The sequence below is a fragment of the Oryzias melastigma genome, linkage group LG1, assembly GCF_002922805.2.
Source record: "Oryzias melastigma strain HK-1 linkage group LG1, ASM292280v2, whole genome shotgun sequence".
NCBI lineage: Eukaryota > Metazoa > Chordata > Actinopteri > Beloniformes > Adrianichthyidae > Oryzias > Oryzias melastigma.
Genome location: NC_050512.1, coordinates 28,262,650 through 28,290,094, shown reverse-complemented (window position 1 = coordinate 28,290,094; position 27,445 = coordinate 28,262,650). Strand labels below are relative to the sequence as shown.

General features: G+C 39.6%; 2 protein-coding genes and 1 long non-coding RNA gene across 6 annotated transcripts in view; 1 reads left to right on the top strand and 2 right to left on the bottom strand.

Annotated features, from left to right (window-relative positions):
* Positions 1-7,380, bottom strand: part of ccdc40 (coiled-coil domain containing 40) — a gene marked incomplete at its 3' end in the record, with an annotated part of 12,751 nt that extends 5,371 nt beyond the window's left edge. Inside the window, 11 exon segments of the mRNA XM_024289473.1 lie at positions 1,340-1,522; positions 1,603-1,846; positions 1,926-2,047; positions 3,178-3,300; positions 3,388-3,545; positions 4,750-4,969; positions 5,100-5,183; positions 5,275-5,393; positions 6,632-6,686; positions 6,913-7,006; positions 7,315-7,380. Of these exon segments, the coding sequence (XP_024145241.1) occupies positions 1,340-1,522; positions 1,603-1,846; positions 1,926-2,047; positions 3,178-3,300; positions 3,388-3,545; positions 4,750-4,969; positions 5,100-5,183; positions 5,275-5,393; positions 6,632-6,686; positions 6,913-6,993 (1,389 nt within the window).
* Positions 7,160-14,331, top strand: LOC112157034. Of its 2 annotated transcripts, none has more exons than XR_002921083.2 (3): positions 7,160-7,429; positions 7,726-7,815; positions 13,788-14,331. It is a non-coding gene; the product is annotated as an uncharacterized LOC112157034 (long non-coding RNA). The 2 variants fall into 2 exon arrangements; XR_002921084.2 differs by lacking the exon at positions 13,788-14,331 and adding an exon at positions 9,625-9,970.
* Positions 8,146-27,445, bottom strand: part of LOC112157031 (testis-expressed protein 2) — a 34,482-nt gene continuing 15,182 nt past the window's right edge. For 2 of the 3 annotated variants that reach the window (XM_024289470.2, XM_036213795.1), the window contains exons 3-13: positions 22,405-23,885; positions 22,038-22,238; positions 21,239-21,542; positions 20,932-21,167; positions 20,690-20,863; positions 19,341-19,440; positions 13,738-13,864; positions 11,856-11,969; positions 11,519-11,728; positions 9,964-10,084; positions 8,146-9,744 (exon numbers count right to left, since the gene is read on the bottom strand). In XM_024289470.2, the coding sequence (XP_024145238.1) occupies positions 9,625-9,744; positions 9,964-10,084; positions 11,519-11,728; positions 11,856-11,969; positions 13,738-13,864; positions 19,341-19,440; positions 20,690-20,863; positions 20,932-21,167; positions 21,239-21,542; positions 22,038-22,238; positions 22,405-23,862 (3,165 nt within the window). In that variant the 5' untranslated portion in view covers positions 23,863-23,885 and the 3' untranslated portion in view covers positions 8,146-9,624. The remainder of the gene's footprint in view (positions 9,745-9,963; positions 10,085-11,518; positions 11,729-11,855; positions 11,970-13,737; positions 13,865-19,340; positions 19,441-20,689; positions 20,864-20,931; positions 21,168-21,238; positions 21,543-22,037; positions 22,239-22,404; positions 23,886-27,445) is intronic. The other variant, XM_024289471.2, reaches the window with a different exon arrangement.

The window sequence follows — 27,445 nt, the reverse complement described above, 5'->3', positions numbered from 1 at the left end:
AATTTTTAAAAGTGTTTTTTATGTTTGAATCATCCAGAGTAAGAACTCATTTAAAATGGAGACGTCCAAATCTTTGGAATTGTTTTGTTAAAGATCTTAAATGGCCTATTTCACACAAAATCAACTTTTTGAGTTTTTAAGTGTATTATAATGTTAATTCCTCACAAAAACAAGAATCTTCTGAGAGCTCCAAATGTTTGTGTCTTAACATGATGAGTTGGAGATATTTGAGCTGGTATTTATATTGGGCTTGGATAACCTCTAATTTTTTCAATTTCTCTTTGTCCCATATATGTACATTCTGTGAACTCCTGCATCTCGCCAGATGCTTGGAATAAACCAATAAACCAAAATGTGTCAAATGAAAGAAATTATTTCAATCAACTTCTGGAAATTATAATTAACATACTAAACTATTTTCTCATTTTAAGGCCTCTTCTGCATCAGTATAAACTTGGTTTAACAGCACAAAGAACTGGATCAATATCTATTTAGAGATCAAAGATGAGGTAAAAACCGTAACAGAAGACTCTCGCTGTATGTTTTAGACCACATGTGTCAAAGTCAAGGCCCGGGGGCCGGATCCGGCCCTCCAGATCATTTTCATTTATTGTTAATAATGGCCAGATGTTATCTTGCGCTTATTTCTGACGTGTATAAGTTTGACAGAATATATTTTTATGGAGAGTAAAATATTGAAAGTTATTTAAAGTTTAAGTTGATTTATTCTGGAATAATGTTTCTGCCTTGTTATCATTCATGATTATGATAAAAAGTTACGTTTTTAAAGTTTTAACATTTAGTTTAGATTGTTCAATTGTTTCTCCTGATCAGCCGGTGACCTCAGGTGTGTTTTGGATTTCGGTCTCTTGTGCGATTGAGTTTGACACTCCTGTTTTGCATAAATTAAAAGCCTGAAAAGGTCAACTTTAACTCAAATGAACCAAACAATCTGAGGTTAGTTTGTGGATGTGGAATTGTTGTGGAACTATTTAGAAATTAAATTCTTGCAAGAGGAGTTAGTGCATTTGTAGTGTAACTACTAACTTCCTGGTTATTTTGGGAGTTGTGTGGCCCTTGTGGGCTCCTGTAGAGACAGGAAAGGCGTGGGAAGTTCAGCTAGAGCTCTTTGTAAAATGAAGATCGAAAAAATAAAATAAAAAATAAAGGAACGGTGAGCAGAACCAATCGGTGAACTCCTTCTCCTCTGTTGTTTTTTCGGCGTGACCTCCCCATCACTCGGTTACAGTAGGAAAACTCAAATGATCTCTAGTGATTTTACCTTAAAAAAATTTAAAATTCTGAATTTTGGGGTCATTTCATGCTTGAATCTTTCTACCTTCTCTTTCTTCAGAGCGGTCATCTTGGTATTGAGCTGCTGGTAGTGCTTTGCTGTTCTGTCGTTTGTGAGCTTCTGCTGCACTTTAGTCATGACTTTTCCCTCCAACTCCAGACGAAGAGCGCTCTGCTTCTCCAGCTGCTTCCTCTGGTCGTTCAGCTCACTCTGACATAGATGACTTTCCTTGAACGGTGAGGAGACAGAGGTGAAGGCAGAACAGAGAGGTGACGGCCGTGGATAACGGAAGCGGCGTTTGCTTCTACCTTTCTCAGCATGTCAAGGCTCCGGGTCGTCTCCTCCAGGGTCCGCAGGCAGGCGCTGTAGTGTGCCTGAACGGCCTCCTTTTTCACTTGAGTCTGATTGATCTGTTTTTCAGAAATGCTGCACTCCATGTCAAGCCAGTACTGCTGCACGGTCAGCTTCTCGTTTTTCTCCTGCTCTTCATTGTTGGACTTCTTGTAACCTTCGATTTCTCTCTCCATCACGAGCTGCTCGTTCTGGACCGAACTGAAGGAAAAAGCAGGAAAAGAGTCGATTATCTCTAAAAATATAAGAGCACAGGGAAGCGTTCTCTGTGTGCTCTCACCGCACGGCCTCCTGCATGGCGTAGAGGGCCTCGCTCTGCTTGGTGATGGTCATGAGGCTGCTGTTCCACTGCTGCTGCAGCTGCTTGTGCTTCATCAGCAGCAGCTCCATGTCGGCCTCGGCCTGCACAAACAGACAGCCCAGCACAAACGTCAACCCTCTATAACCATTTGTATCATATTTGATCATTCTCAGACCCCGTCTCACTAACATAATCAAACCTTTCCTTAAAAACCCATTCTATGTGACTTAGTCCATGGTATCTGCCCTGCAGTACATTATCATTCCACTAGAGGCAGTAGAAGGATTTTCCTGCTCATTTCAAAATGGCTGCCCCCATGACATCTCAAAAACAGTTTTGGCGGGAAAATGTTTTGCTAATTTTTAACACTTTTGGTTGAGATTAGCTCAACTATGGTTATTTCTCTTTCCTAAATGACCATTTGATGTCCTGAAAAATTCTCTTGATAATTAATTATAATACAGTTTCACCATGTTAAAAATGTGTGGATCAAATTTGAGACAATGGTTAAATAAGGTGCTTTTTAAATCAAAAAACAATATTGTTGCCTAGTCAAACTTCATGATTATGGAAAAAAATTGAATTTTCTTTCAATTAAGTTAAAGTTTTTTAGATTTATATGACGCCTTAAAATGACCTTGGTTGAACAAGGCGCCGCACATTAAAAGTTCAAAGAACAATAAAAACAGCTAAAAGTTAAAAACAGATAAAATAGAGATAAATTACTTTACATAAAAAAACATAAAAACACCAGAAAAAAAACAAAGATAAAACAATAAAACAGTAAAACACACCAGCAGAGTCTCATACAGTATTAAAGCCTGGCGATAACAGACGTTTCTTAAAAATGGGCAGTGAGGACGCCTGCCGAATGCTCAGCGGTAATTATTTTCTGTAGTGGGCTTTACAGGGTTAAGGAAGCACATTTCAAACGAAATAAACCACCTACTGGAGCCAGCTCAGTTCACCAACTGACCACTAGGTGGCTTTTTACACATGAAGCTGAGTCCCCAATTCAGTTTTATCGAAAATGGTCCAACTTTACAACAGAAATAAATATACTTACACTCTGAACTGTTTCTAATGCTGGGATTTTTTTTTATAAAACACATTTTTTAAATGCTACAATGAAAGTTTGCTCACACAGGATTGGTCTTTGGCTTGACCCTGACTTTGACCTTTACTAAAACTGTCATCTCCTTGAAATTGTTCCAATAACAGCTGAAACTACCTCACAGAGAGCCTCTCTGCCTGTCAGGGTCTCCTCTGCTTGAGCTTCGGTGTACAGCTGCTGCACGGCGACGCGCTCCGACAGCCTGTCCAGTTCCTTTGTCAGACGATCTAGATATAAATCCTACAGAGAAGATGAAGGGACAGCAGCCATTGGGTTAAAAAAGTACCTTTTACAGTTGAAAAGTATTTTTGTCTCGATTGCCGCCACCTGCTTCAGCAGCTCCTCTTCTGCTTGAGCCTTCTGGGCTCCCGCTTTGTGTTTGACGTTGTTCATGGTTTTGACTTTGGAGTGAAGATCCTCACTGATGCCTTGCGTGAAAACGAGGTCCTGCATCACTTTATCTGACTCTGCCTGCAGTTTGGACACTGAGAGAAAAGGACAAATGAATCCGATGCCAAACTTTCCCAGAAAACTTTACGTTGCAGCTTTAAAACTTTATTTTTTGAAGGGGCAGTTTAAGTGCAAGTTTTGTCCAGAACATTTATTCCTTAAATTTCCCCCTCCGTCATGCTGAGAAGTGTTTTTCTTCTCGTGGGTGCGCTCTGAACTGGAGAAATTTACATTTAAATGTAAGTTCTGACTTTTTATTGAAGAATGACCTTTTTAAAGTTATAAAACCGCTGTTGTTATGTATAATCAAGAGCTGGAAGCTATGCGCTAACGCTAGCGGACCGGCGATTATTGATGACATCATCAAGCGGAAATTGACGTCCGAAATATGAGACTATTTTTTCATAACTTTCCATTTGGAGGGATAAATGAAGGGGAAGGGAGACGGGCGCCACATGTGGCTCTTTTATTCCTTTATTGTGGCTCTTTAGATTTAATGAAACATGCTAACAATTGAATAAATAAGAGATTAATTAGTTCAGTTTTCTCCTTTCTGTTTAGATTTTTAACATGGCAAGCATCTAAGCAAAAAAAGTTTAATTTACAGTAAAAATTCTGTAGAAATGTTCTTTAAATTTGTATTTTTATTCTTAATATATTTTTATTTTGGGAAATTACACTAAATTGATTAAAGTTTTAAACAAATGTGGATTAAAAATGATTGTGTGTTTTCAATAAAAAGCTTTGATTATTCTAATTTTTTTTTAAGTAGATTCTACTAAAATGTTTTTTTTTAGATTCAAAGAAAAAAAAGTACACTAAAATCCTATAATGATAAAATAATATCCTTGACTGTGTAGCATTTTTAATTTAAGTAAAGCTGCAGCAGCAGGACGACCTTTTTGATTTTATTTTGAAAGGAACTGTTTGTGCTGCAAAAGTAAAATAAGTTTTAACTGTTATATATAGAAACATATAGACATGTTGTAATTCAATTATTGTAATATTTAAAAGCTAAATTGATAAATAAATGATTAAAATTAAAAAAAAGCATGAATATTGTGCATTTTTTAAAGATAAAGTGAGACTTTGTGGCTCTTGGTGAGTTCTGCTCTATAAGAAACTAGACTCAATGGCTCTTTTAGCGTTAAAGATTTCACCCCTGGCCTAGGGAGCAGGAGAATTCAGATTGGGCCAAAGAGACGACACCTATAACACTTTGTTGGGGTCATTTCCCACCTTTGGCTGTGGCCTGACTGTTCAGGCTGCTCACGTCTGAGTATCTGCTCTGGGCCTCTCGAAGCTGATCTTGAGTCTGCAGACGTTTGGCTTCAGCCGCCGCCCTCGCCTGGCGACCAGCTTCCAGCCTGTTCTGCCCCCGAGCCAGCTGCTCCTGAATCTTGTGCATCTGAATGTAGAGGTCATTCATGCGGCCGTCCTCCTCCTTCTCAGCCGCCACCTGGAGAAGCAGGAAATCAACCTCAATGCCTCGTTTTCTGTCCAAATCCTTCATTTCAGTGACAAATTTGCTGTAATTTATTGCATAAAATAAATTCAGAATGACAGGGACACGAGAAAATAAAACCAACCTTTTCGTTGAGCGCCAAGTTGATTCTCTCCAGGTGATTTCGGAGCTTTCTGCTCAGAGCAGCTTCATATCTACTGATCAGAGGCTGCAAACGGATGACACCAAACGTCAGCGAATGGATGAACAACCTGCTTTACGTCTGAGTGTGAGGAAAAATCCAAATCTAAGCTACAGACGTGATCGTGGTCGAGGATGATAAACTCCTCTTGTGGCGATTCTGGGTCCATCATGTCTTCTGATGTGTTGAGACCCGACAGGTGAGGCGAGAGCGGCAAAGGAGAAACGATTTCTGGATCTAAAAAATAATAATAAAAAAAAAACAAATGAAGAAGATTTAAGGTATGCCAGAATATATTTGGGAATGATTATAGAAGTCTTCTCAAAGCAATCTCTGCTTTTTTGGTGTTTATTTATGTAACTTTCTACCATTTACTGGGCGTTTGTTAAAAACTCCCAGAATTTAGGTCCGTTCTAATTCCTGAACTGAGCTCAGGAGTGTGGAGCTAAATTGAGGCCAGTAGTATTTGAAAACAAATTAAAAAATATATATTTTTTGGCCATAAAAAAAATGTAAAAGGTCTGAAACTTTTTGCTATTCTACAAATAAACGTAATTATTTTCAACTTCAAATGTCCCATTTTTTTAGGGTTCAAAACTCAAAATATTAATTTAAAAACTTTTTTCCGGTTTCAATTTTTTTTTCTTAGAATCTGAAACTTCCAGTTTTTAAACTTTTGACCTCGTTTTGGCGCGTTGGGGCGGGGCTAACACTACGTTTTAAGGATATTAAAAAGGACGTTTTCAACCTTTTCAATGCTGGTATGTAACACAATACGATGGCGCTTTGAACGGGAGAAAATGGCGTTTTGGACAAGTGGTTTGTGCGGGATAAAACTCTGCTTTATACGCCCGTCTTGGGACTACGGAAGAGGATTAGGGCCACTGAAAAAAAAAAAAAAGTCCATGAAAAATTCTGACTTTAAAGTCAGAATTTTTCATGGACTTTTTTTTTTCAGTGGCCCTAATCCTCTTCCATATAGGACAACTTCAGACTATGATGGTAAAGATAATACAGACATTTCCTGACTGTAATTATCCAAGTTCTCAGAGTCAAAGAATGCACAATGACTGAAGTTACCACCCTTGTCAATTTTGATTGGTCCTACATGTTAGCCCCGCCCCGACAAGGCCAAAACTTTTGAAACTGAAATTTTCAGATTCAAAAACGAAAAAAAAGGATTTGAAAGTGAAAAAAGATTTGAAACTGAGATAAGTTTTGAAATTAAAATTAAAATTTTGAGTTCAGAAACAACCACAAAAAATTGAACATTTAAAGCTGAAAATAATTTAATTTATTTTAGAATAACAAAAAATTTCAGACATTTTACATTTTTTTGGGCCAAACATCAGTATTTTTTCCAAGTTGTTTTTTTTTCTTTTGTGGTTCTAATAATATTGGCCCCAATTTAGCTCCATACAGGAGTGATATGCAGATAAAAAAGAGAACACTAAAAGCTGCTGAGTTCTGTTCACCTGCTGCCGAGTCCTGCTGAGGGACGACGTCTTTCAGCTGTTCTGGGCATGAACCCTGTGAATCAACCACCAAACCAGAACCGCATCATCTTTCTATATACACATTTTTTTTACAGTAAGAACAGAAAAAAGTTCAAATTGAATCAAATTTGCTGTTTTTTTCCCCTCTTTGTTCTGTAAAACTCATTTGACAAATTTTGAATGTTTATTGTCATAATTTCTCTTGTGCTGATTAAAGAAAATTCCAGACATAAACCACGTATTTCTGGTGTGGGACTAACCTCTGAAGACGGGCCAGCAGTTGCCCCATCACCCTCTGGTGGCTCCGGACCGCCACCATCCTCTCTTGGATTGGGATCCATCAAAGTTCACTGTCTGAAGTAATAATTCACAATTTTATATTTCTTTTTCTCAATAACTGAACAATGTTACCAAAAATGTTAGAAAGAGGACACATTTTTTCAGGAGAAATTTTAGTTTAGATGTTTTCTTTTTTGCTAAAATACCGATATGTGACGTCACATGTGGGTATTTATCTAAACAAAAAGGGAAAAGTGACAAGAACACGTTTTAAGAACATCTTAAGAGAACTACGGATAGCAATAGGAACATAAATTGAGCAAAAACATTATTAGTTATAAAAGTTCGGTTTCCACACGGTCTTACATTAGAGCTGTCCTTACCTGTGAACTGTGGTTTCCAAATGAACGGAGTCTCGTTACTTAGCAACCGCAAACTTCCGGTGGCGGAGTGATCTTACTACATAGAAAGGTGTCTTCATGGCCCGATTTTTTAAAGGTAATATTGTAAAATTAAATTAGATATACAATACATTTGATTTTTCTTTTGTTTGTATTGTTGATAAATGTTCGTATTGTTTTGTTAATTAGTTTGGCGGTCTACATGAAAATACTCGATCGGTGAGCAGGCGCTAAAATAGACCGCACGCTTAGAAGGCTTTAAGTTTTGCATTGTCTTGGTACAACATTTACATTTTAATTGCCACTATTTAAATTAAACAAATATAACACTTGTGGAGTCGTGGGCGCCTGCTGCACCACTGTCAGATCTATTTTTTTTCTCCCTCGGAGTAGGAGGCGGAGTGACATGACTAAAAGGAGTAGTCATGCGGTTGGATCTTGCGCAGTAGTTTCTGGTCAGGAGAGCGCCATTTCCAAAAATAAGTAAGTTTCCCCTCTTCTTACTACGTTACTCTTAAATAATTTTCTACGCTAAAATAAATATTAATAGCAACATTTTTTTTTTTAATTCTGGTTTATGATCAAGCTAACTGCTATTGACGAGGTAAATTATTTTGGCATCTAGATTTCTTCAGTTTCTAGTGGGTTTAGTTACATCTTTGACCAGGTAAGAGAATAAAAACATAATTCTTTAATATTGTGTACCTAAAGTTCACAACAGTTCGTTAGTTAAGAGCTCCACAACTTCCTGTGGTCATTTGTAAATAAAAATACTGCGTTTGTCCAACTCAAGATTGAAATAATGAAACAAAAAACATTCAGATTTTTTTTTAATAACAAGGCTAACAGGTTTATTGTGCTTTATAAATAAGGCAGGTTTTAATCACGGAATTTGGCCTTAAAATTATTTTATAAACAAAGAAAAAAAAAACAATTCAAAATATACAGATACAAATCATATTCTCCATTTTTGCTCAAAAAAAAAAAAAAACTTCATTCCAGGTTAAGAAGCAGACAAAAAAACACAATCAACTTCTGCATCGTCATTAAGGAATACTTCACCAAAAAATAAACCAAGACATAAAGGAAAAACAGGCAATTATGCTGACAAAAATCAACTTTGTTACAGTGCTTTACTATAGCAAAAGGATTAAAAAGGTAAGAATTCTGTAAACAAGGGTGATGTATGTATTCTAGTAAATGTCTTCCTCGTGAGACCACAATGCTTTAGGAATGAAGTTGTGTACCTTCAGGCACAGGAGAACAATCCTGCACTCACAGACTTTGGCTAAGTTTGGAATCATAGTTAAAAAGGTTATTTTTAATCAAGAAAACATGTATTTAAGGCAGTACATTCTTGGCAATAGATGTACCTCAACTTCAGATGCTGCTCGCCACATGAAGGCGTCTGTCCACCTACAGTCTGGCATTTAGGGTCATTTTAAAGCACATTTAAAGTTCTCGCAGGATCACCATTAGTGCCAGTAAAAGTGACATTTCCCAGACACAGCACTTATCCTCCCCTCACTGACACGCTGTGCTCATCATATCAAGGAAACGGAACATTGTACTGTGCAATCGTTTGCAAACTCCAGTCAAACAAAGGTAAGAACTGCTTTCATACAACAATTTGATCAAAAACATCCATCCATACATTCGTTAGACATTTATCCACATATGATCCTACAAAAGCGTATGCATCCTTCATTGCATTTGCACAATGTGCTCCTTAATGTTCCACTTTCATTAAACGTCTGTTCACCATTATTTAGGTTTGTGTGGCACAAAAAGAAGCATGGGGGAATGGTGTGTCCAAAAAAAAATAAATACTGTTTCTGAACACCTGAATTTACCCGAAAGCCTCAAACAGAGGAGACGTCGAGCGTTTGGCTCCACTTTCACACTCTGACGCGTGCAGCAACAGAAGCCATTCAAACCAAGTTCTTGTGCAACATGTTTCACTTCATCTGTGGACCATAAGGTGTCTGGTGATTGAATCTACTTCTAATAACTTCACCTTCAAATATCTGTTGCTGTGCACGAAGGCGTTCATTGGTGTGTAGTATTTGTCATAGCAGCGAGCACAAATTGATTTTAGTGTCTACTTGGTCAACCGAACTTTTTCCGGTAAAATTCATAGTTTAGGTGTGAGGGAACTCCGGAGGAGGCAGAGTTTGTGTTCTAGCAGAGTCTAAAGTAAAGACTTTGGTTCCAGTTCCCATTTTAAAACTTCATGAGCTTCAGGTAATACTGTAAACAATCTTTATGGCTGACTGGAGTCGTCTCTCCCAGTTAGGAAAGTGCCGGGTCTACGGAGGGGCTGACTAGGGGTCCGCCAGCTGTGCGTGGGTCCATGGCAGAGTGCATTATGGTCAGCCACACGTCGTCCATGTTTGGCATTACAAGGATTTTCTGAGAAAATAGAGGGAGTTGGTTATTAAAAGGCTCTTGAAAGGCACAAACAAAGTTAGCATCTGTCTTTTCAAATATGTTGGATGTCTTTTGCTAGTATAACATGAATTTAGTCACAGTAACTTTTCAGGCTGCAGCTTCACTTCAGTTTAACGACAGAACATACAGCTTTTGTTTGGGTGGTGTTGCAGCAGAATGTGCAAATAAATTGTTGACAACCTGGAATTCTTGATAAAGTTTCTTCTCAATCCAGTCGGTGACGTGAGCCAGAGTCACTTCTCTTTCTCCAAGTTTGGGTCTTGCCTTCAGATCCAGGCGAGGAGGAGTCTTAAAACCATACCTGTAATGAAAATAACACACATTATTTTAACAAGTGTTTCACTCTTTGACTGTTCACGTAATTAACTCAACACCAACAGATTCTGACAGGGAGAAAAATATACGACTCTTTATTTTTGTGTTTGCTGATGAACTTATGATACTTTACTAACCTAGAGTGTTATATACCCAGCCAGCAAAGACAAGTGGGCCCCATAAGGTTTAAAAGTGGCAGAAAATGTGCGCCCCAGTTGGGTTTGTCTACAGTTTCCGTGGTGGCCCTCCTGTGTTTGCCTAAATTGGATTAGGTGGACAATAAGTGGGTAGGAATGCTACACTAGCCAGCCGCCTGGTGGACAACGTAGCATGCTAGCGAGCTTCACAGTAGCGAGCGCTGCTGTGTCGTGCTTCTTGTATCGAGCTAGCAAGCTCTGTTGTAGGGAGCTAGCAATCGCCGCTGCAGCATGCTAATCCGTATCGAGCTAGCAAGCTCTGTTGTATTGAGCTAGCAACCTCTGTTGTAGGGAGCTAGCATTTGCTGCTGCAGGATGCTAATCCATAGCAAGCTAGCAAGCTCTGTTGCATCAAGCTAGCGACATCTCTTGTATAAAAGCTAGCAAGCTCTGCTGTATTGAGCTAGCAACCTCTGTTGTAGCGAGCTAGCAAGTTCTGCTGTAGCATGCAAATGAGTTCATCTGTAGTAAGTTACCAAGCGCCGCTGTATCAAGCTAGCAACTTTTGTTGTAGCAAGCTAGCGAGCTCCATTGTATTGAAGAAGCAACCTCCCTTGTAGCAAGCTAGCGACCTTCCTTGTCACGAGCTAGCAAGCTCTACTGCAGTATGCTACCGAGCTGATCTGTAGTGAGCTAGCAAGCTCCGCTGTATCCAGATAGCGACCTCCCTGTATCGAGATAGCAAGCTCCGCTGTAGTATGCTAGCAAGCTCCCTTGTAGCAAGCTTGAAAGCTTCGCTGTAGTATGCTTGTGAGCTCCTCTGTAGCGAGCAGGGGATCTCCGCTAGCAGCTGGCTAGCCTAGCAAGCTAACCCACCGAGTGCCCACCTAAGCCAATGTGGGCAAACACAGGAGGGGCTCACATTTTCTGCCCACTTTTAAACCATATGGGGCGCATTTGGCCTTGCTGGTCTGGTAGTGGCCCAAAGCTGCTTTTCTCCGTGTCAGAATCAGCTGGTTTATGTTGATTACAAAAACAATTCCCTATTGTAAGATGTATCGCAAAGCTGCTTTTCTCAGCTTCAGAATTCACTAGAATGACACAAATCGTGTAAATGTTTGAAAAGTTCAAGCTCTGGTGTTAAAGGGTCAAAGTAAAAGAAACTGGACAGACAAACGTGGAGGACTTGAGTCGTCTTTGTTGTTTTTGTGGGAAAATGACAAACATGGACGACTACTTTGCTCTAATGACACAATGCAAAAGACGACGGCTCTTTTACAAACCAGATCCTGTCGGTGGGGGGAGGAGGGATGTTGACAGCCAGCGTTCCTTGGAGGTGCTGCACCTCCACGGTGAGCAGCAGGGGCGTGTTGGACACCTCGTCCATCTTCTTTTTGATGAACTCCGTCTCTGTAGCTTTCTGGAAGTATTTGGACTTGGTGATCTTGTCCACAAAGCGCAGGATTTTACTGGCTTTATGTCCGCCCACAAATCTGGATTTATCAAAGAGAAAAAACAAAAAAGATCAGAGCTTCAAGCTAAATTGAAATCATTAAATGAATCCCTAAAACTGATCCTTTCCAAAGGACACATTGATGATTTAACAGTCGGCGTACGAACCCCTCCGCTCCAGCCGAGTCATTTGACAGTTCTGAGGAGTCTTCCTCGTCCGATGAACCAGCACTGGACGACTCTTCATCGCTATAGGCCAGACAGTCGGTGCGGGGTCTGTTTCTGGAACACCAACGGATCAGAGTGAGCTCACGGGAAACGGTTATTCAACAAGTCTTCCTACAGTACGACCGCCTCCATGGAAGAGCAGAGGTCAAGCTTAAAAAAAATTTAGTTTTAACCATTTAGATGTGAAAAAAATGATGTGAAAGAGGGGGTAAATCAGTTTTTTAAGAAGAGGTCGACCCTCGAGGACTGACTTTGGACACCCCTGCTCTACGATGACCGTGGAAAATGCCTCGATTCCACTGAGCGGTCCAGACAGGACTGGACCGGGCCGGACTGGACTTTTGAGCGTTTCCATTACAAAGCAGGACCGACCAACAATGGAATGAACCTGTGAGGGCGGAGCTTCTTTCGTCACACAGTGCTTTTCCCGACTCAAGATCCAAACTGAAAGTTTTGTCCTCTTTTCGTCTGTATTTAATCTTCTTGCAAAGAATAATTAAATTCTTTACATACAGTATTCCCCCTTATTCGCGGGGGTTTTGGACCAGAGACACGCAGAAAATTGGCATTCTTCTAACTTTTTGGACTAATTTGGCGTTTACTATAATTTTTTTTTTCGTTTTTTCGAGTTAAGCCAATATTTCAGCTACATGCTAGCTAATTAGAGCTTTTCTTTTTAATTTTTTTTTTTATGTTTTGGAGTGTGGCTAATATTTATTTTTAGTTATTTTAGGCTTTTTTTAGGGTTTTTTTTAAGGATATTTTGAAGTTCAGCTATTTTTTCAGCCACATTCTAGCTGTTCTGGGAAACCCAAGTTTTTTTTTCTTTTAGGTTAATTTGGCATTTAGTGAATATTTTAGCTGGCTAACATGTTTAGCATTTTTTCAGCTATCAATTTCAGTATATCAGCACTAGCATCTTAAGTGGCCACATTCAGCCTACAGCATTCACACTAGCATTATCACAGGTAATCCTATATATCTAGTTCATAATTATGTTAAAAAGTTACAGTTTTAAAGTTCTAAAAATGTAGTTTTAGAGTGTTCAATAGATGTTTATCCTGGTCGGCCCACGACCTGAGGTGTGTTTTGGATTTTGGCCCCTTGTGAGACTGACTTTGACACCCCTGATGTACCACAAGGCCACTGTGCTGGTTTGAAGTGAAGTGAAGTGAAGTGTCGCTGTGAGCTTTTTACAAAAAAACAAACAAAAAAAAGTTGAGTAGCTGAAGATCTGAGTAATCTTGAGATCTGCTGCGCATAAACACTATACTTAATGCCTGAAAAAAGATTCTTAAAATCAGTTTGACACCTCTGCTATAGTCACACTGTTTAGACGCACAGCTGTCATCGGTCTACACCCCGCATGCACTTAGATGGTTCAACGCTCAATGGAAACGCTCACTTGAAATCCCCGGACTGTTCTAAACCAGCCAAGAGGGGACTGGTCTGGACTGGTCCGGTCCGGACCGCTCAGTGGAAACGAGGCATAAGAGAACTCCTGCATTCAGTCATGAAAACCCACATTTGTGTTTGTGCAGAGTTATTTGAATGATGAAAATTAGAAAATTAATGGACAAAAATGTATTAGATGACATTGGAAAATGAGGCCGAAGTGTAAAAGTGAAAGTCAGGGAAGACTCACCAAAGGCAGAAACGTCCCATTAAGAGCAGCATTAAAGGAGAATCCACAGAAAAGACAGTTTCAGGGCGGGGGGTGGGGGCAACAGAAGAGACATTAGACACATGAAGACACCGCCACAGTCAGTCCAACCTGACGCAGAGTCAAATGTGCCCGTTTGACTAATCTCGACCCTCTCACCCGTCTTTGCCAAACTCTCCTAAGCGGAGGTTCTCCCCCTCTTTGCCCAGACGGTTCAGGATCATCTTGGTCTCCAGGGTCATCTGGAAGGATCCAGTGTAGGACACCTCCAGATCAAACCACAGACCTGATGAAGACGCAGACATGTCAAAGATCATGAAAGAAACCTTAAATCCACAACAGAGAGTTGAAAGTGAAACGGATGGAGCTGGAAGGATCATCACTGAGAGACAAACATTTGTTCTCTTGATTAAACACATGCACTCATGTCAGCAGCAGCAGGTCTGCTGTAATCTGGATTAAACAAACTCCTCACAGGTTTACACTGAAATCCGATATAAAGACAGTCGTTTGGGTTTACTGCTGTTTATTTTTCCCTTCATGGCTTTTATGTGCACAGCTCATGCTGCTGTGGTGTCGTCTCTTTCAGCCACTAGAGGGCAGCAGCAGTTCAGAGATCAAATGAAAGAATAGAGGAAGTGAAAGCTGTGAGAGATTCCTTCATAGAACACAGGAACCGCACAGATGACAGATGATGTTTTTTTGTGGAAACATTTTACATGTGTGTGTGTTTTAGCTTTGACCTCTTCTTCTCAACATCAGCTTCAAAACTCGCTGTGTTGTCGGCGGTTTTGGTGACATGAAAAAGTCATCCTGACGCAGAGTTTCAGAACTGATCAGCTGTGGTGAAATGCGCAGATAAAGAGCTATGAGACTGCAGCGATTAACCTCACTGGGTTTCCTGAACACCTGTCACCAAAAACACACGAATAAGCAAGGACTGAAGATGAGCTGAAGGACGGCGAGAAGAATGGTAGAACAGGAAATTCAGGTGCGCCATGATTTCAAACATCTTTAAAAAGAAATGAAATAATTTATGAATAAGATGATTCTATCAAAAAACAGGAAATATTTCACTAAGGTATGAAGATCTGGAGAAGCAATTCTACAACCTGTATTATTTGACCTTAATGTTAAATAATTTTATTTTACTACCGTTGGACAGACCCTTTTCACAGTGACGTCAGACAAAACGGCGACAGGGCCAAAAATACCATTAGTTACTTCTGATGTTTGGATTTGGAACGGCAAAGCTGACAGCTGAACGCTGTTTAATACAATTTTACCTAATAATAATAAATAACCTTACCAATTTCAACAGAAATATGTACATTATTTTATGAATGTCCTGCCAAAACTGTATTTCCATTTCCTGTTTTAGATCAGTCAAAATCTAAATACAAATCTGAGTAATCCTTCAATCTCTGAGGTTTTATTGAAAATATTGACCTTTCATTTGAGCAGATATTATTCTAACGGTTTCTATTTTGCCTGATGTTATTTCCACTTCTTTTAAGTGCGATCAGCACAAAGCTGATAGAAATTCATGTTGGTCACATTTAATACGTTCAGCAAAGACGCACATCTCTGCATTTTAATCGCTTCCCAGGATGAATGTACTGGTTGTTCTACGAGATATTTCAGGTGATAAATATAAAAATCAGGAATGGTTTGGTCCAGTGAAAATGTTCAGAGCAGCTGTCGAGCCACGTATTTCAGCTTTCAAAATAAGAGCAGTCGAGTATAAAAAATAAAAAAAAAAATCTCTGGGCAAACGTATTTTATAACATGACATGGAAATAGTCACTTTCATATTTTTGACAACAGTTTTAATTAATTTAATCTTTTTTTACCTTTATTTTCCTGCAAATAAGGCAGTTATGAACAAAAACAAAGAGGAGCGACGTTAGAACCACGGCTGAGCTAACAGCAGCTCACTGACCGCAGAAGAAAAGTTTGATTTTAATGTCAGACACGCTGGAATTGTCTGACTTTTGCTCTGTTTACAATGATTATGTGAGCACGGAAATGTAACTTTTTAACTGGTGAGTAAAGATCTTCAGCAGCTTCACGTCTCATAGCCAAAGCTAATGCTAGCGTTAGCATTAGCACAGATTAAAAGAATAAAATCTTAATTACCTTCATAATCAAACAAGCAGAATTCACTGAAGTACTTATAACCTTCGTCTAATTTTAACCGGGTTGTCAGAGAAATAATCTACGACTCGTTTAACATCATCCATAGGAATTTGGGGAATCAGCAGCAGCTGCTGCGTTCTGACTGCAGACAGGATTACTGACATTTGTACTTTGATTTGTGAACAAACCAAAAGCGGAAAACAAATACAACCAGGTAGCACGTTTCTAAAAATAAATATTGTACAAATTTCAGTTACAATTGGTTTATTTATGTAAAATTGTTTTAAACAGCGTTCAGCTGTCAGCTTTGCCGTTCTAAATCAAACACCGGAAGCGACTCAGCACATGACCGACGATGTGTGACGTCACATGAAAAGGGTCAATCAAATAGAAAACAGAAAGTGGTCCTGATTGAAGATGATTTCATTTAAAGTACATATGAAGGTACACAGAGACGTTTGCAGGAAGAGTCGACTTTGGGAGGACAGCGCTGCTGCTGCTGCTGCTGCTGCTGCTGGAGACGTCAAAAGGAGGACGGAAGTGAAAATTTCTGATGGAGGGTGTGGACTAACTTCCATTCTGGCTAAAACAGAACAACGGCTCTCCTTTGAACAGATGCAGGGATTAACCCGGCAGGAATTCCTCAGTAATCTTTAGACATAATGGGCTTTTTGTTTAATGTAGTATAGATTATCCAAACTGGTAAACATGACATAAATGTGTTGCCTTTCACAACCTCTATGATGGATCATAGTGTTGGGAAATAGCACATTTCACTGAGAACTGTTTAAAAGTGCTGCAGCACTCTGCACTACAGCTTTTCTCCGTAGTAGAGCTCTGGTAATAAAAATAAAGCAGTGAGTCAAAGCGAAGCAAGAAAGAAGAAGACGACGAGTGCTTGACCTTACAGAGGAGCAAGAAGGAGGAAGAGGACATGAAAGGGAGTTGTGAGAGAGAAATCAGGAAGAACGCCTGATGGCCCTGCAGTGAAATGACTGAAGGAAGAGAATAAAACCTCAAACATGTGAGCAAAGGCTGCAAAAGCTCACAGAAGAGCAGATAGAAACCCGTCCGTCTGCTCAGTGTGCCGTTCGGCACTTGTTTGCTCTCAGTCAAGTCACTGCAGAGCATTCCTGTAAACACAGATTGAAGACGTGTTTACCTCGTGTTGGGTAATGATTCCCTGAACTCCACAGAATGATTCTTACTTGTCGCATAAACTTAAGTTTGCGGTTCTGTCAATTCCAACATTTCTAAATAATATTGGTTCTGTCAAGTTAAATATAAAGACTTTTTAAGGTCTTGCATATGAAAACTCCAGACCAATTTCTCTGCCCAACTCCAGCCCTACGGAAGAAGAAAGAACTAAATCTCTAATGTAATGAATTACAGTTCACATTTCAGTAATTAAATTACAATTACTGAAAAAAGTAATTAACAGAAGCTCTATAGTTTGTTAAATTTTTTGTTTAGTCAACTTAAAAATCTAATTTGATAAAAATTCACATTTTAAATGTAACAAATGACGAGCTTCTATTAATGTTTCACTGTTTAGGGTTAGACTATAGAAACCTTCATTACACACATTTTGGTGCAGTGAAACCATAAACCAAAACTGTGTAAACGGGTTGCTCTGACGTTGTCTTTTGATTAAATGGGACACTAATAAAATAAAAAAAAAAAAGAGTAGTGACACGTGCACTAATTCTAGTTTGAGATTTGTCAAATTAAGAGAGAATAAACATGAGCTTTTTTTCCCCCATAATCTTCGAAGAAAAAACATTTTCATCAGCGTTTGCCATCCGGCGTGTTGATAAACACATTTTATTTAATCGTGGTTAAAAAAACTTTACACCAGAAAAGTAAAACGGAAAAAGTTTTAAGCTGCACCATTGTAAAGTTCAAGATATCAGAATGTTAGACTTTTTAAATTATTTTTAATTTTCAGATTTAAGGCTTTTAAGACTTTTTAATTCGTTGGTTTCATACTAGTGCTGCCACAAACGATTATTTTAATAGTCGACTAATCACTGATTATTTTTTCAGATTAGTCGACTAATCGGGTCATGAGCAAACTGGATGTAAAGCACACTAACCATCATTAGCTTTTAACTAACTAAAAACTAGATATATAGCATTACCTGTGATAATGCTAGTGTGATGCTGTAACCTGAATTTGACCACTGAATATGCTAGCAGTAGTGACAATAGCTAAAAATGCTGAAGTTAGCCAGCTAAAATGTTAATTAAATGCCAAATTAGCCTAAAAACTGAAAATAGCCTTAGCCAAAACAGCTAGCATGCAGCTGAAATATTAACTAAACTCCAAAATAGCCTAAAAACTGAAAAAATCCTAAATTACCCTGAACAGCTAGCATATAGCTGATATATTAGCTAAACTAAAAAAAAGCCTGAGTTAGCTAAAATAGCTAGCATGTTGCTGAAATATTAACCAAACTCCAAAATAGCCTTAAAAACTGAAAAAAATCCTAAAATTGCCAACACAACTAGCATGCTCCTGAAATATTAGGTAAACTCCAAAATAGCTTAAAAAACAAAAAAAGCTTAATTTAGCCAAAACAGCTAGCAGAAAGATAAAATATTAGCTAAACTAAAAAAAAGCCTAAATTAGCCAAAATAGCTAGCATGTAGCTGAAATATTATGGCAGCCCTATTTCTTACAGACATTTATTCTTATATTTATGCACCTTTCTGAAAGAAGGTCTGTGCTCCGACATTTCGGAGAGGAACGTCTGTGTCGGCTGTTCTCTGCTGGGACAGCACAGCCTCAGTGTTGGGATGGTATTTATCGCAGTGATGACTCAAAAGAGTGAGGGACCGCACTCGTCATGAGACCAAAATGACTCTTTGTCATATTGGGACATTGTGAGACTGTTTAAACTGGTTTGTCACGCAGAATGAAAGAACCTCATCATCATCGTCATCATCATCATCATCATCATCATCATCTGGACCTCCAACAGTTTAAATTGTTTTGACAAATCCACACAACATTAGTTCGAATCTTAAATCTCTGACGGGACGCTCCGATGACATCATCAGCCTCACACTATGCTGGGAAAAACTGGAGCCAAGACCGACTTCCTCATAATTTACTAACATTTTTGTGTTTATTTGTTTTTAATACACGTTGAAAATGTTCGGCTTGAACTTCCTTTTGGCTTAGAGTCTAAAAACGTAGCATGAAAAATGTGTTTCTTATGTTTCTTCCTTCATTGCAATTATTTGAAAAGAAATGGAATAGTATCGTTTTCAGCCAATAAGATTATTTTAATGAAATTTCAACAGAAATGCGATCTCATAAAATGGTGTTTAAATTAATTCTATTGTTTTTTTAAACCTTTACACTGTTGTGAAAAACATTCCAGATAATTTTGTTCATAAATGTAAATTTTTAAGGGTTTTTTAGTGACTGAGGCCAAATATTTTTTAATTAAATATAATTAAATATAATCATGGTTCCAAATGAAGTGATGTCAGCTCGTGTTTTACTCCACGACGTATCCTCCTCACTTATGCCATCCTGCGAGTCACATTGAATTAAACCTTTTAAATCCCTGAAATCAAACATCAGAAGGAATAAAAAGCGGTTTCCTTCTTACCACGATAGTCGCAGTAAGGGGCAGAGGCAGCGTGGATTCTGGGAGTGGCTGATCCCATGTCCAGCTCCGTCAGGGTCAACTCGTTCATGAAGTACGGCAACTGAAAGACAGGCAGCAGGTCGCTTCAAGTCAGAGGAAACGGGCCGTTCTCTCAAGAGGTTTCTGATCAAACCAATGCTTTGGTCCAGAGTCGAGTCGAGAAAAAGATTCAAGTCTTTCAGTGACAGTTTAACAGTTCAAACAGGAGCATTGCTGCAGCAGAGAAAATACATCTCAGAATAGTATATTTATTATTTTGACAGGTTAGTAAATCTAAGCTCGTTAAAGCAACTTTTTACGAGTTTCTTTGCATAAACACTTAAAAGAAAAGCAGAGCATAAACCTGAAAGTTACGGAAGCTGAAAACAGCCAGCCCTACTAGGTTTTTTTTTTTGGTTTGTTTTATCGTTTTCTTGTTATAACTAGATCCACTATCGTGTTGTAATGAGAAAACAAAGTTCTTTTTCTTGTGATAACGAGATAATCAATAACAAAAAATGAAGCGTCCCCCTTCTCTCTTTAACGGAGACGCCAAGACTTTAACTGATTTAAGTTTGTGGTTAACAACGAAAACAGAAGAAGAAAACATTCCATAAAAGTTGTTTTTAGCCTATTTTTTATTTATTAGTGGATCTTTGCTCTTTAAACATCTTAATTCCATCTCATGCACCAGGCCCCTCGCTTTATTTCCCCAAAACCCAGAACAAACAGGTTAATTGGACTGCTTATTTATTTTGTACTTTTTAATTTACATTTTATTTATTATTTTATCATTTCTATTTTTAGTCATTTTTAGTCTTTTAATTTACCACACTGTTTTTTTTATTATGTCAATAATCCGTTTTTATCTTTGTTTTATTTGTACCGCATTGTTCTTATGTAATTATCTTTCTTCTTTTACCGTCTTCAGAGTGTGACTGCTGGATGAGAATAAAGTATCTTCTATTCTATCATCTCGAGTCATCTCGTTTTTTTCCAAGAAAACAAGATAATAACTCGTTATAACAAGAAAACAAACTTCACTCTTTCGAGAAAATTAACTTTGTATAACGAGTTATCTGGATTTCTTGTTATATAATTTGGTATTCTCAAGTTTTCTCGAGAAAACAGAGTTCGAAAACGATAAAAAAAGAAGTGGGGCCATTTTTGGCTTCTGTAAAAAGTAAGTGATAACACGATAATTCTTTAACCAGCTGATCATAACTCCTTTATCCACTGCTGGATTAAAAACACACGAGAAACTCTGAGTTTTTTAGTCTCATTTATTTTTTCAGGTTGTTTCAGTTAGAGAAGCAGCGTCTGCGACCTACCCGTATCTTGCTGAGTTTCATCTGAATCTTCTTGGAGACCACTTCGGCCCAGTGTGGCTCCGTCAGAAAGTCCCAGAAGATCCGGCCCATGGCGGCGTTTACCCAGGCAACCGTGTCCTCCTCCTCGTCCTCGTCCCCCTTGGGCTGAAGCTGAGCTGCAGTGGTGCTGTGAGGCTAACAACAGAGTCACGTTAACTATCAGACATGTAGTGTTGGTAAAGAAACAGTTTAAAGGAGGAAACCTTCTTCTCTGCTCCAGGGCTGCTCTGCAGACTCTGAAGAACCGGGCAGGAAGCTGAGGCTCCGACTGCAGGCTGCTTCGGCAGCAAGCAGCCCATGTAGTGGTTGTAGTCCAGCGGAGGCTTGCTTTTGGCACTGCTCGTCGTTGAAGAAGCTGCCGAGTCCTTCAATCGAGGCTGAGCTGTGAGCATCTCATCCAGGCTGCTGCGGCTGCTGCTGCGGCTGTGGGAACTCCAGGCTGCAGCCGAACACACAATCATTAGATTCTCTCAGACAGGTAACCTGACACCTTTGATCCAGCTTACTTACCGCTCGCCACTCGGGAAGCCTTCCTGGTCACTTTGGGGTTTGAAGCAGACAGAAACCTCTGGAACCATTCCTCCTTTTCCCGCCCAGTTCTTCCAAACAGGAAAAGGGTCAAGTCTCTGCTGGAGGGGGAAGACGCTCCGCGGCTCGCCTCTCCGCCCTCCGACGTGCCGACGGCGTCACCAGGCTCCGAGCGATCACCTTCAGCCTTTGACATGAAGTCGTCTTGTCTGCTGAGCTCGATACAAATTGGGTATTTTTTGTTCCACACTCTCTTCCTGGCCAAACCGGGAGGCACTAAATACACCTGGAAACGAATTTGTGGGAGAAAGAAAATGAAGACCAATGAGGATCGAGTCATTTGAAAACCTTCTGAAGTGCCTCAGTTCTTCTGTAACCAGATGAGTGTAAATATGTAGTTATAGAGGAACCTAAATGTCTTAAAAAGACATTATTTCATGTTGATCTGAAGCCTCTGTTTCCAAAATCTCCTCTGAGGGGGCGTGGCTTTCAGAGCTAAGCTGAGCAGCTCCGCCTCTGATCTCCCCCTGTCTGATTATGATAGCTCTGTGTCTTGCCAGCTTAAATCTTCACCGCTGCTACATAAAAATGTCCATCAATGTGGGTAATGTTCAGCCGTATGGTTCTGATCCGGATGTCAGCTGGGACGAGGAAGTGAAGATCTTAATTTCTCATTACATTTCTTCTCTTTAATAAGAGAAATGCCACACAGACATGTTAAAAACAGGATTTTCTTCGGAGGGTACTTTAAGAATGAAAGGTATAAAGGTTTTAAGCGTACTTTGCTGTTGGCGAGGTCGTAGATCTTCTGGCTGACAAAAGTTACGTCCGGTTTGGAGTCGTTGTGCGCAGCTCGGCGGGCGATGTTGTGGTTGGGTTTGGAAAGACGGATGATGGAGCCCTCCAACCGGACAAACACGGAGTGGGTCAGTGTGGCGTGGTACGTCTCGGGGTCGTAGTTAAAGATCTCGTTCATCCAGCCCTGGTAGGAGAACAAGTCAGTCACAGACAAGAGACGACTTGTCATAAAACGAAGGGAAACTATTTTAATTTGAATTAAAACATGTCAGACTTGATGTTAACAGTAAATACAACCTGTCAGGGTTTGCCATTTTGAAAACCGTCTAAACTGAGGACAAAACACTAACCTTATAGATTTCTGGTTCCTTAATTTCAAACTTGGTGGCATTTGATGGCTGTGAGGAATGTCTTTGATGTCCTTCAAAACGCTTTGGTCCAGTTAGCCACACCACACCAAGAGCTAAAAAAAATCCCAGCGCTATCCCAAGCAGCATCCCTCCAACGTAAGTCGGCAGAGGCAACACGAAACATCCGTAGAGCAGGAGAGCGAGGGCCGTGAGAGTGTAGTGTGGAATATCTGGAGCCGGCTCCGTACCTCCGTAAGTGTCAGCACCGTCTTCACGGCCATGTACTGCCACTGGTTTACCTGTTCTGGTTTTATCGATTCTGTCAGCAGCCTCTGCTAAGGGGGAGAAATCAAAGTCCTCATTGGTGAGGATGCAAAAGTCCTCATCTTCCTGCTTAGCCAGCGCAGACATGGAGCACTTGTCCAGGGCTGCAGAGAATGACTTGTTGGGGCTTTTAGTGTTAGCAGAGGAGTCATCCGGGGTCACAGAGGTCCAGCTGTTGGGGCTTTCGCTTCCATCCTCCTCCTTGATGCTGTAATTGTTGTTGTTCTCCAGCTGGCCGTTGATGGTGGTGAGTTCTGTGGCGCTGGCTGAGAGCACCTTCGGCCGGTACAAGCTGCTGCTACTCTTTTCATCCATTATCTTACTGAACAACTGCAGAGGCTCTGAAATGGCTTCAGAGAGACGCCGCCTGGTGTCCTCAATTCGGGCCTCGACTTCAGAAACTTTGAAGAAGCTGCGGTTCTCTGGGGAGGTTAACGGCGATGAGGGTGCGGTCTTAGAATCGCTAGCTAGCGACGCGGCAGCAGCCGGCAGGCGAGATTGTGCGAACTGCTTGAAGAGCTGCAGGTTGAGGCGCGGTTCTGGAAGGCGGTAGGATGTGGATGAAGAGGATGAGTCCTGGGACGTATCGGAGGACAAAGACTTCACGAGGTTCTTCATGAGTTGTCGGTGTCTTAACGCGGTGGACGAAGCAGAGGAGGCGCCATCGCGAGGCTCGGCATCAGACGAGAGATTTTTGAGCAAACTCAGAACTGGCTTTTCAATAGAAGGATAGCTTAAAGACTTTGTGGGCGAAGAATTCGATGTTTTGTCAAAACTGTAAGTGGATCGGGTCTGGGAAGGAGGACTGCGATGTCTTGAACTGGGAGAGTGTCTGGATGTTGCAGGTGTCACACCTGAACTAGTAGACGGATTAAGAGGAGCCCCTTCAAACATTTCCTCACTTGCTTCAATTGCCGTTACTACATTTGAGTCATTTAAAACGGATGAGTTGCCGGTCACAGTTGTGCAATACAGTTCCTCTTCTTCGTCCTCTTCCTCCTTCCCCAAAGCAGAGAAGTGGATGGTGATGGTCTCCTTCGACAGCGATCCCTGGACTTGGAGCTTGGGACCCATGGCGGGCGACTGCTTGTTTGAGTTTGAGCTGTCTCCATGGTTGGGATGCTGGCTGGTCATTTCACTTCTCCCACTGAGTCAATCTGCAAAAGGAATGAAGCTCAAATCAACTTCAACACAATTCAGTGTTGAATAAAACAGAACCGTTTTTCCAAACAACTTTTTTTCTGAATTCTTCCCCTTCTTCCTTCCCCTCCATCTGAAGGGACATTTTTAGTGCAACTGTGTCCGGATATTTATTTATTTATTTTTATTCGACCCTCCAAGCGGAGAGATACAAAGTCCTCGTAGACCTCATCGCGATGAGAAGCGCTTTTCTTCTCGTGGGTGCGCTCTGAAGCACAGACGTTTACATTTAAATGTAATCAATGACTTTATGTTGTAGTATGACCTTTTTAAAGTTAGAAAACTGCTGTTGTGTATATTTGAGCGCTGGAAGCTCCACACCAACGCTAGCAGACTGGTGATTATTGGTGACGCCATCGAACGAAAGTGACGTCTGAATTATGAGACACTATTTTTTCAGAACTCTCCATTTGGACGGCCAAATGAAGGGGAAGGGAGAAGGGAAGAATTCGGATTGGGCCCAAGTATCATCAAAACTGTTCAAGAGGTTTCTTAAAGGATTCTTCAAACTAATATCAAAGGAGTCCATATACCAACATTAACATGAGACTTTCTCTGTAAAAATGTTAAGAAATGGAACAAAACTTTTATCTGAGAAACACTGGGGTAAAAACTGAGCAAGAAACACCAATTAAATTGAAATAAAGGACAGGATTCCATTTCCTGCATCTATTGAATGTTGGGCTGGGTATCGATTACAATTTCTAGAAATGATTCGATTCACAAAAGCCTGAATCGATTCTATTCAGATTTTTTTTTTTTTATTCTTTTGATTCTTCAATTCAATTTTGAGTTTAAATATTTATGCACATTTGTTTAGAAATACATTAATAATCTACTATATGTTTTGAATATATTTTTTATTAATCTGATACAGTTCAGTAAACATTGTTCTGCTTCTCCTGGAGGGCAGTTTTGGCCACTAGGTGGCGATCACACTTTAGCAGTAAACCTTATTCTAGAAGAAGAGGAAAGTATAAGCAGAAAACTGTTTGAGACAATAAATGTTCACTTTAAAAAAATATTACCTGAAAGGAATTTGGAAAATTCATGACTGAGTTTATAAAGATCATTTAGTCACCAATGTATGTTTAGGTCGACCGAGTGTTAGCATTAGCCGCCCTATGGGAAATCCCATTAAATGTTAGCATCAAGCAGACTTCAGCTTTAATTGATCTATTAAGCTTAAATTGATTAATTGATTTTGTCAACCCAGCCCTAACTGAGTGTGGTCCTTTATGCTCAGATGGGTTTTAGTGAATCTTTGCTTTGCTAAAGGCAAAAGGAAATAAATCAGTACCGTATTTTTCGGACTATAAGTCGCACCGGAGTATAAGTCGCAGGGGCCAAAAAATGCATAATGAAGAAGAAAAAACCATACATAAGTCGCACTGGAGTATAAGTCGCATTTTTTTCAAGTAATTTATTTTACAAACTGGTTGAAAAAAACGATATTACATCATCCTGGAAGGTAAGTTATAACATTCATAAGTGAATAGAAAACAGGCTGAATATGTGTCAACACATATTCACATATTAGCATCATGAAAAAAACGAAAAGGTGTAGCATTTATATAACATAACAGTTTTATTTAACTATAGACTCATCAACTTTGTATCTTTACTGTAATTAATTGCCCGCAATCTCACTCCATATAACTAAATCACTTAAATTCTTCGTCCTCTGTGTCACGTCTGAATAACTAAAGTAAATAAAGTAATTGCATAGATCACCATAAGAGGGCACTCTAGACTTACGGTCCATATCTCATCATTAAAAAGTCGTATATAAGTCGCACTGGAGTATAAGTCGCAGGGACATTCAATCTATGAAAAAAACCGCGACTTATAGTCCGGAAAATACGGTAATTTACAGACATGTCAACTTTCAATAAATCCATGTACAAAATGTAACTTTTCATTGGAATAACTAGGAAAACAGTGATCTATGCTGCTCCACTAAACTCAAAGAATAGACGTTTTTATCCAAAGCAATGAACCTACACGGAGTGCTGACGAGGCATTCAAGTTTTTTTATGTTCAAGACATTTTACAACCTTCTTCTTATCAGCAGTGCAGCTACTCTGACATAAAAGCAGCCCGTGGCTCTCTTTACCCCTCCCTGAACTCCATATGATGACAGAAATCCTTTGAAAGCTTTATCCGAGTGCTCTTCTACCATCAGACAAGAAGTTTTCTCTACTGTGAAGCAGCAGATTAAAATTATTAGTAGAGAATGTTTAAAAGCTTGTAAACCAAAGATGAACAAAATAAAAACTACAAGAAAGTTTCCTCAGCAAGTCAATCAAAAAACAGTTAGCGCTCGAGAACACAAATAGTTTTAACCCATGAAAACAAGACGGTAAAATCCAACCTAGACGAGAACAATCAAAGAAACATCGACAAAAAAACCAAAAACTTTACAGAACATTTTGTAGTTGCAATAAAAACATTTCTCCTGAAATTCCACATAAAAACTCGACCTGTGACTTAAACTACTGAGCAAGCATTCAGCGACACTCCCTACAGTCTGACACTGTCCCACCTCACAGGAACATGTCAATAATCCTATCAGCTGAAGTCCAAATAATGAACAGAAACCGCCGGTGATGATGATTCTCACATGATGCTTCATGACTCAAGAGCTCCAGAAAATAAGAGCATGAAGCAACCAGGTTTACTGATCGCCACAGACTCTGAATCACTCAGTCTGATACCCTCAGGACGTAGATTCAGATGTTCAGATGTTCAGAGCAAAGAGAGACACATCAAGTTTCTACCAACTCAATCTGACTGTTAAGTCATTTTAAGCATTTTAATTATTTACTTATTTATTTGGTTGCTTCAGCAAGTCTAAGTGTATTCTACTGAGTGTAAAGGAAATTCATTCTAACTACTTCCTGTCACATGGGCAGCACAGTCTGACAGAGTATAAAGTTCTCCTGACCAGCATAACGAGGTTTCATTCAGGTGAGAGGTGACTTGGAATTGGATTTCCCATCAATTCTAATGACTGAAGGGCCAGAGAAAGAACCAGAGTGCTGATGGGAAAAAAAGACAACTGGAGGATTCTTACAAATCAGCAGTGGTATAAAAGGTGGATGATGTGGCATTTCAGAGTTTCAGAATGCTAACTTTATTCTCACCTTTGACAGCTCTTGTTAAAATGTCAAAGTATTGGTTCCAGAAGAAAAGCTTTTTTGAAATGTTGGTTATTAAGAATACATTAAATGTTTTGACCAAATAACCTCCGTTAAAAAAGAGGACATAATCAAAATAAAGATTAGCAACGCCAGAAGCAAAAGATGCTTCCATTGCAATGTTTCAACCTAAAACAAGAGCTGTCAGACGGCTGTCATGACTCCAAACGTACCATCTCCTCACTTCAAGGAAAGCTTTGTTTTTGTTAATAAAAGTTCACAATTTCAAACTGGAATTTTACAGCCTTATAGGATGAAATATTTGAAATCCCAAAGTAAAGCTAACAGGAACGATCCATGAAAGAAGAAAGAGACGA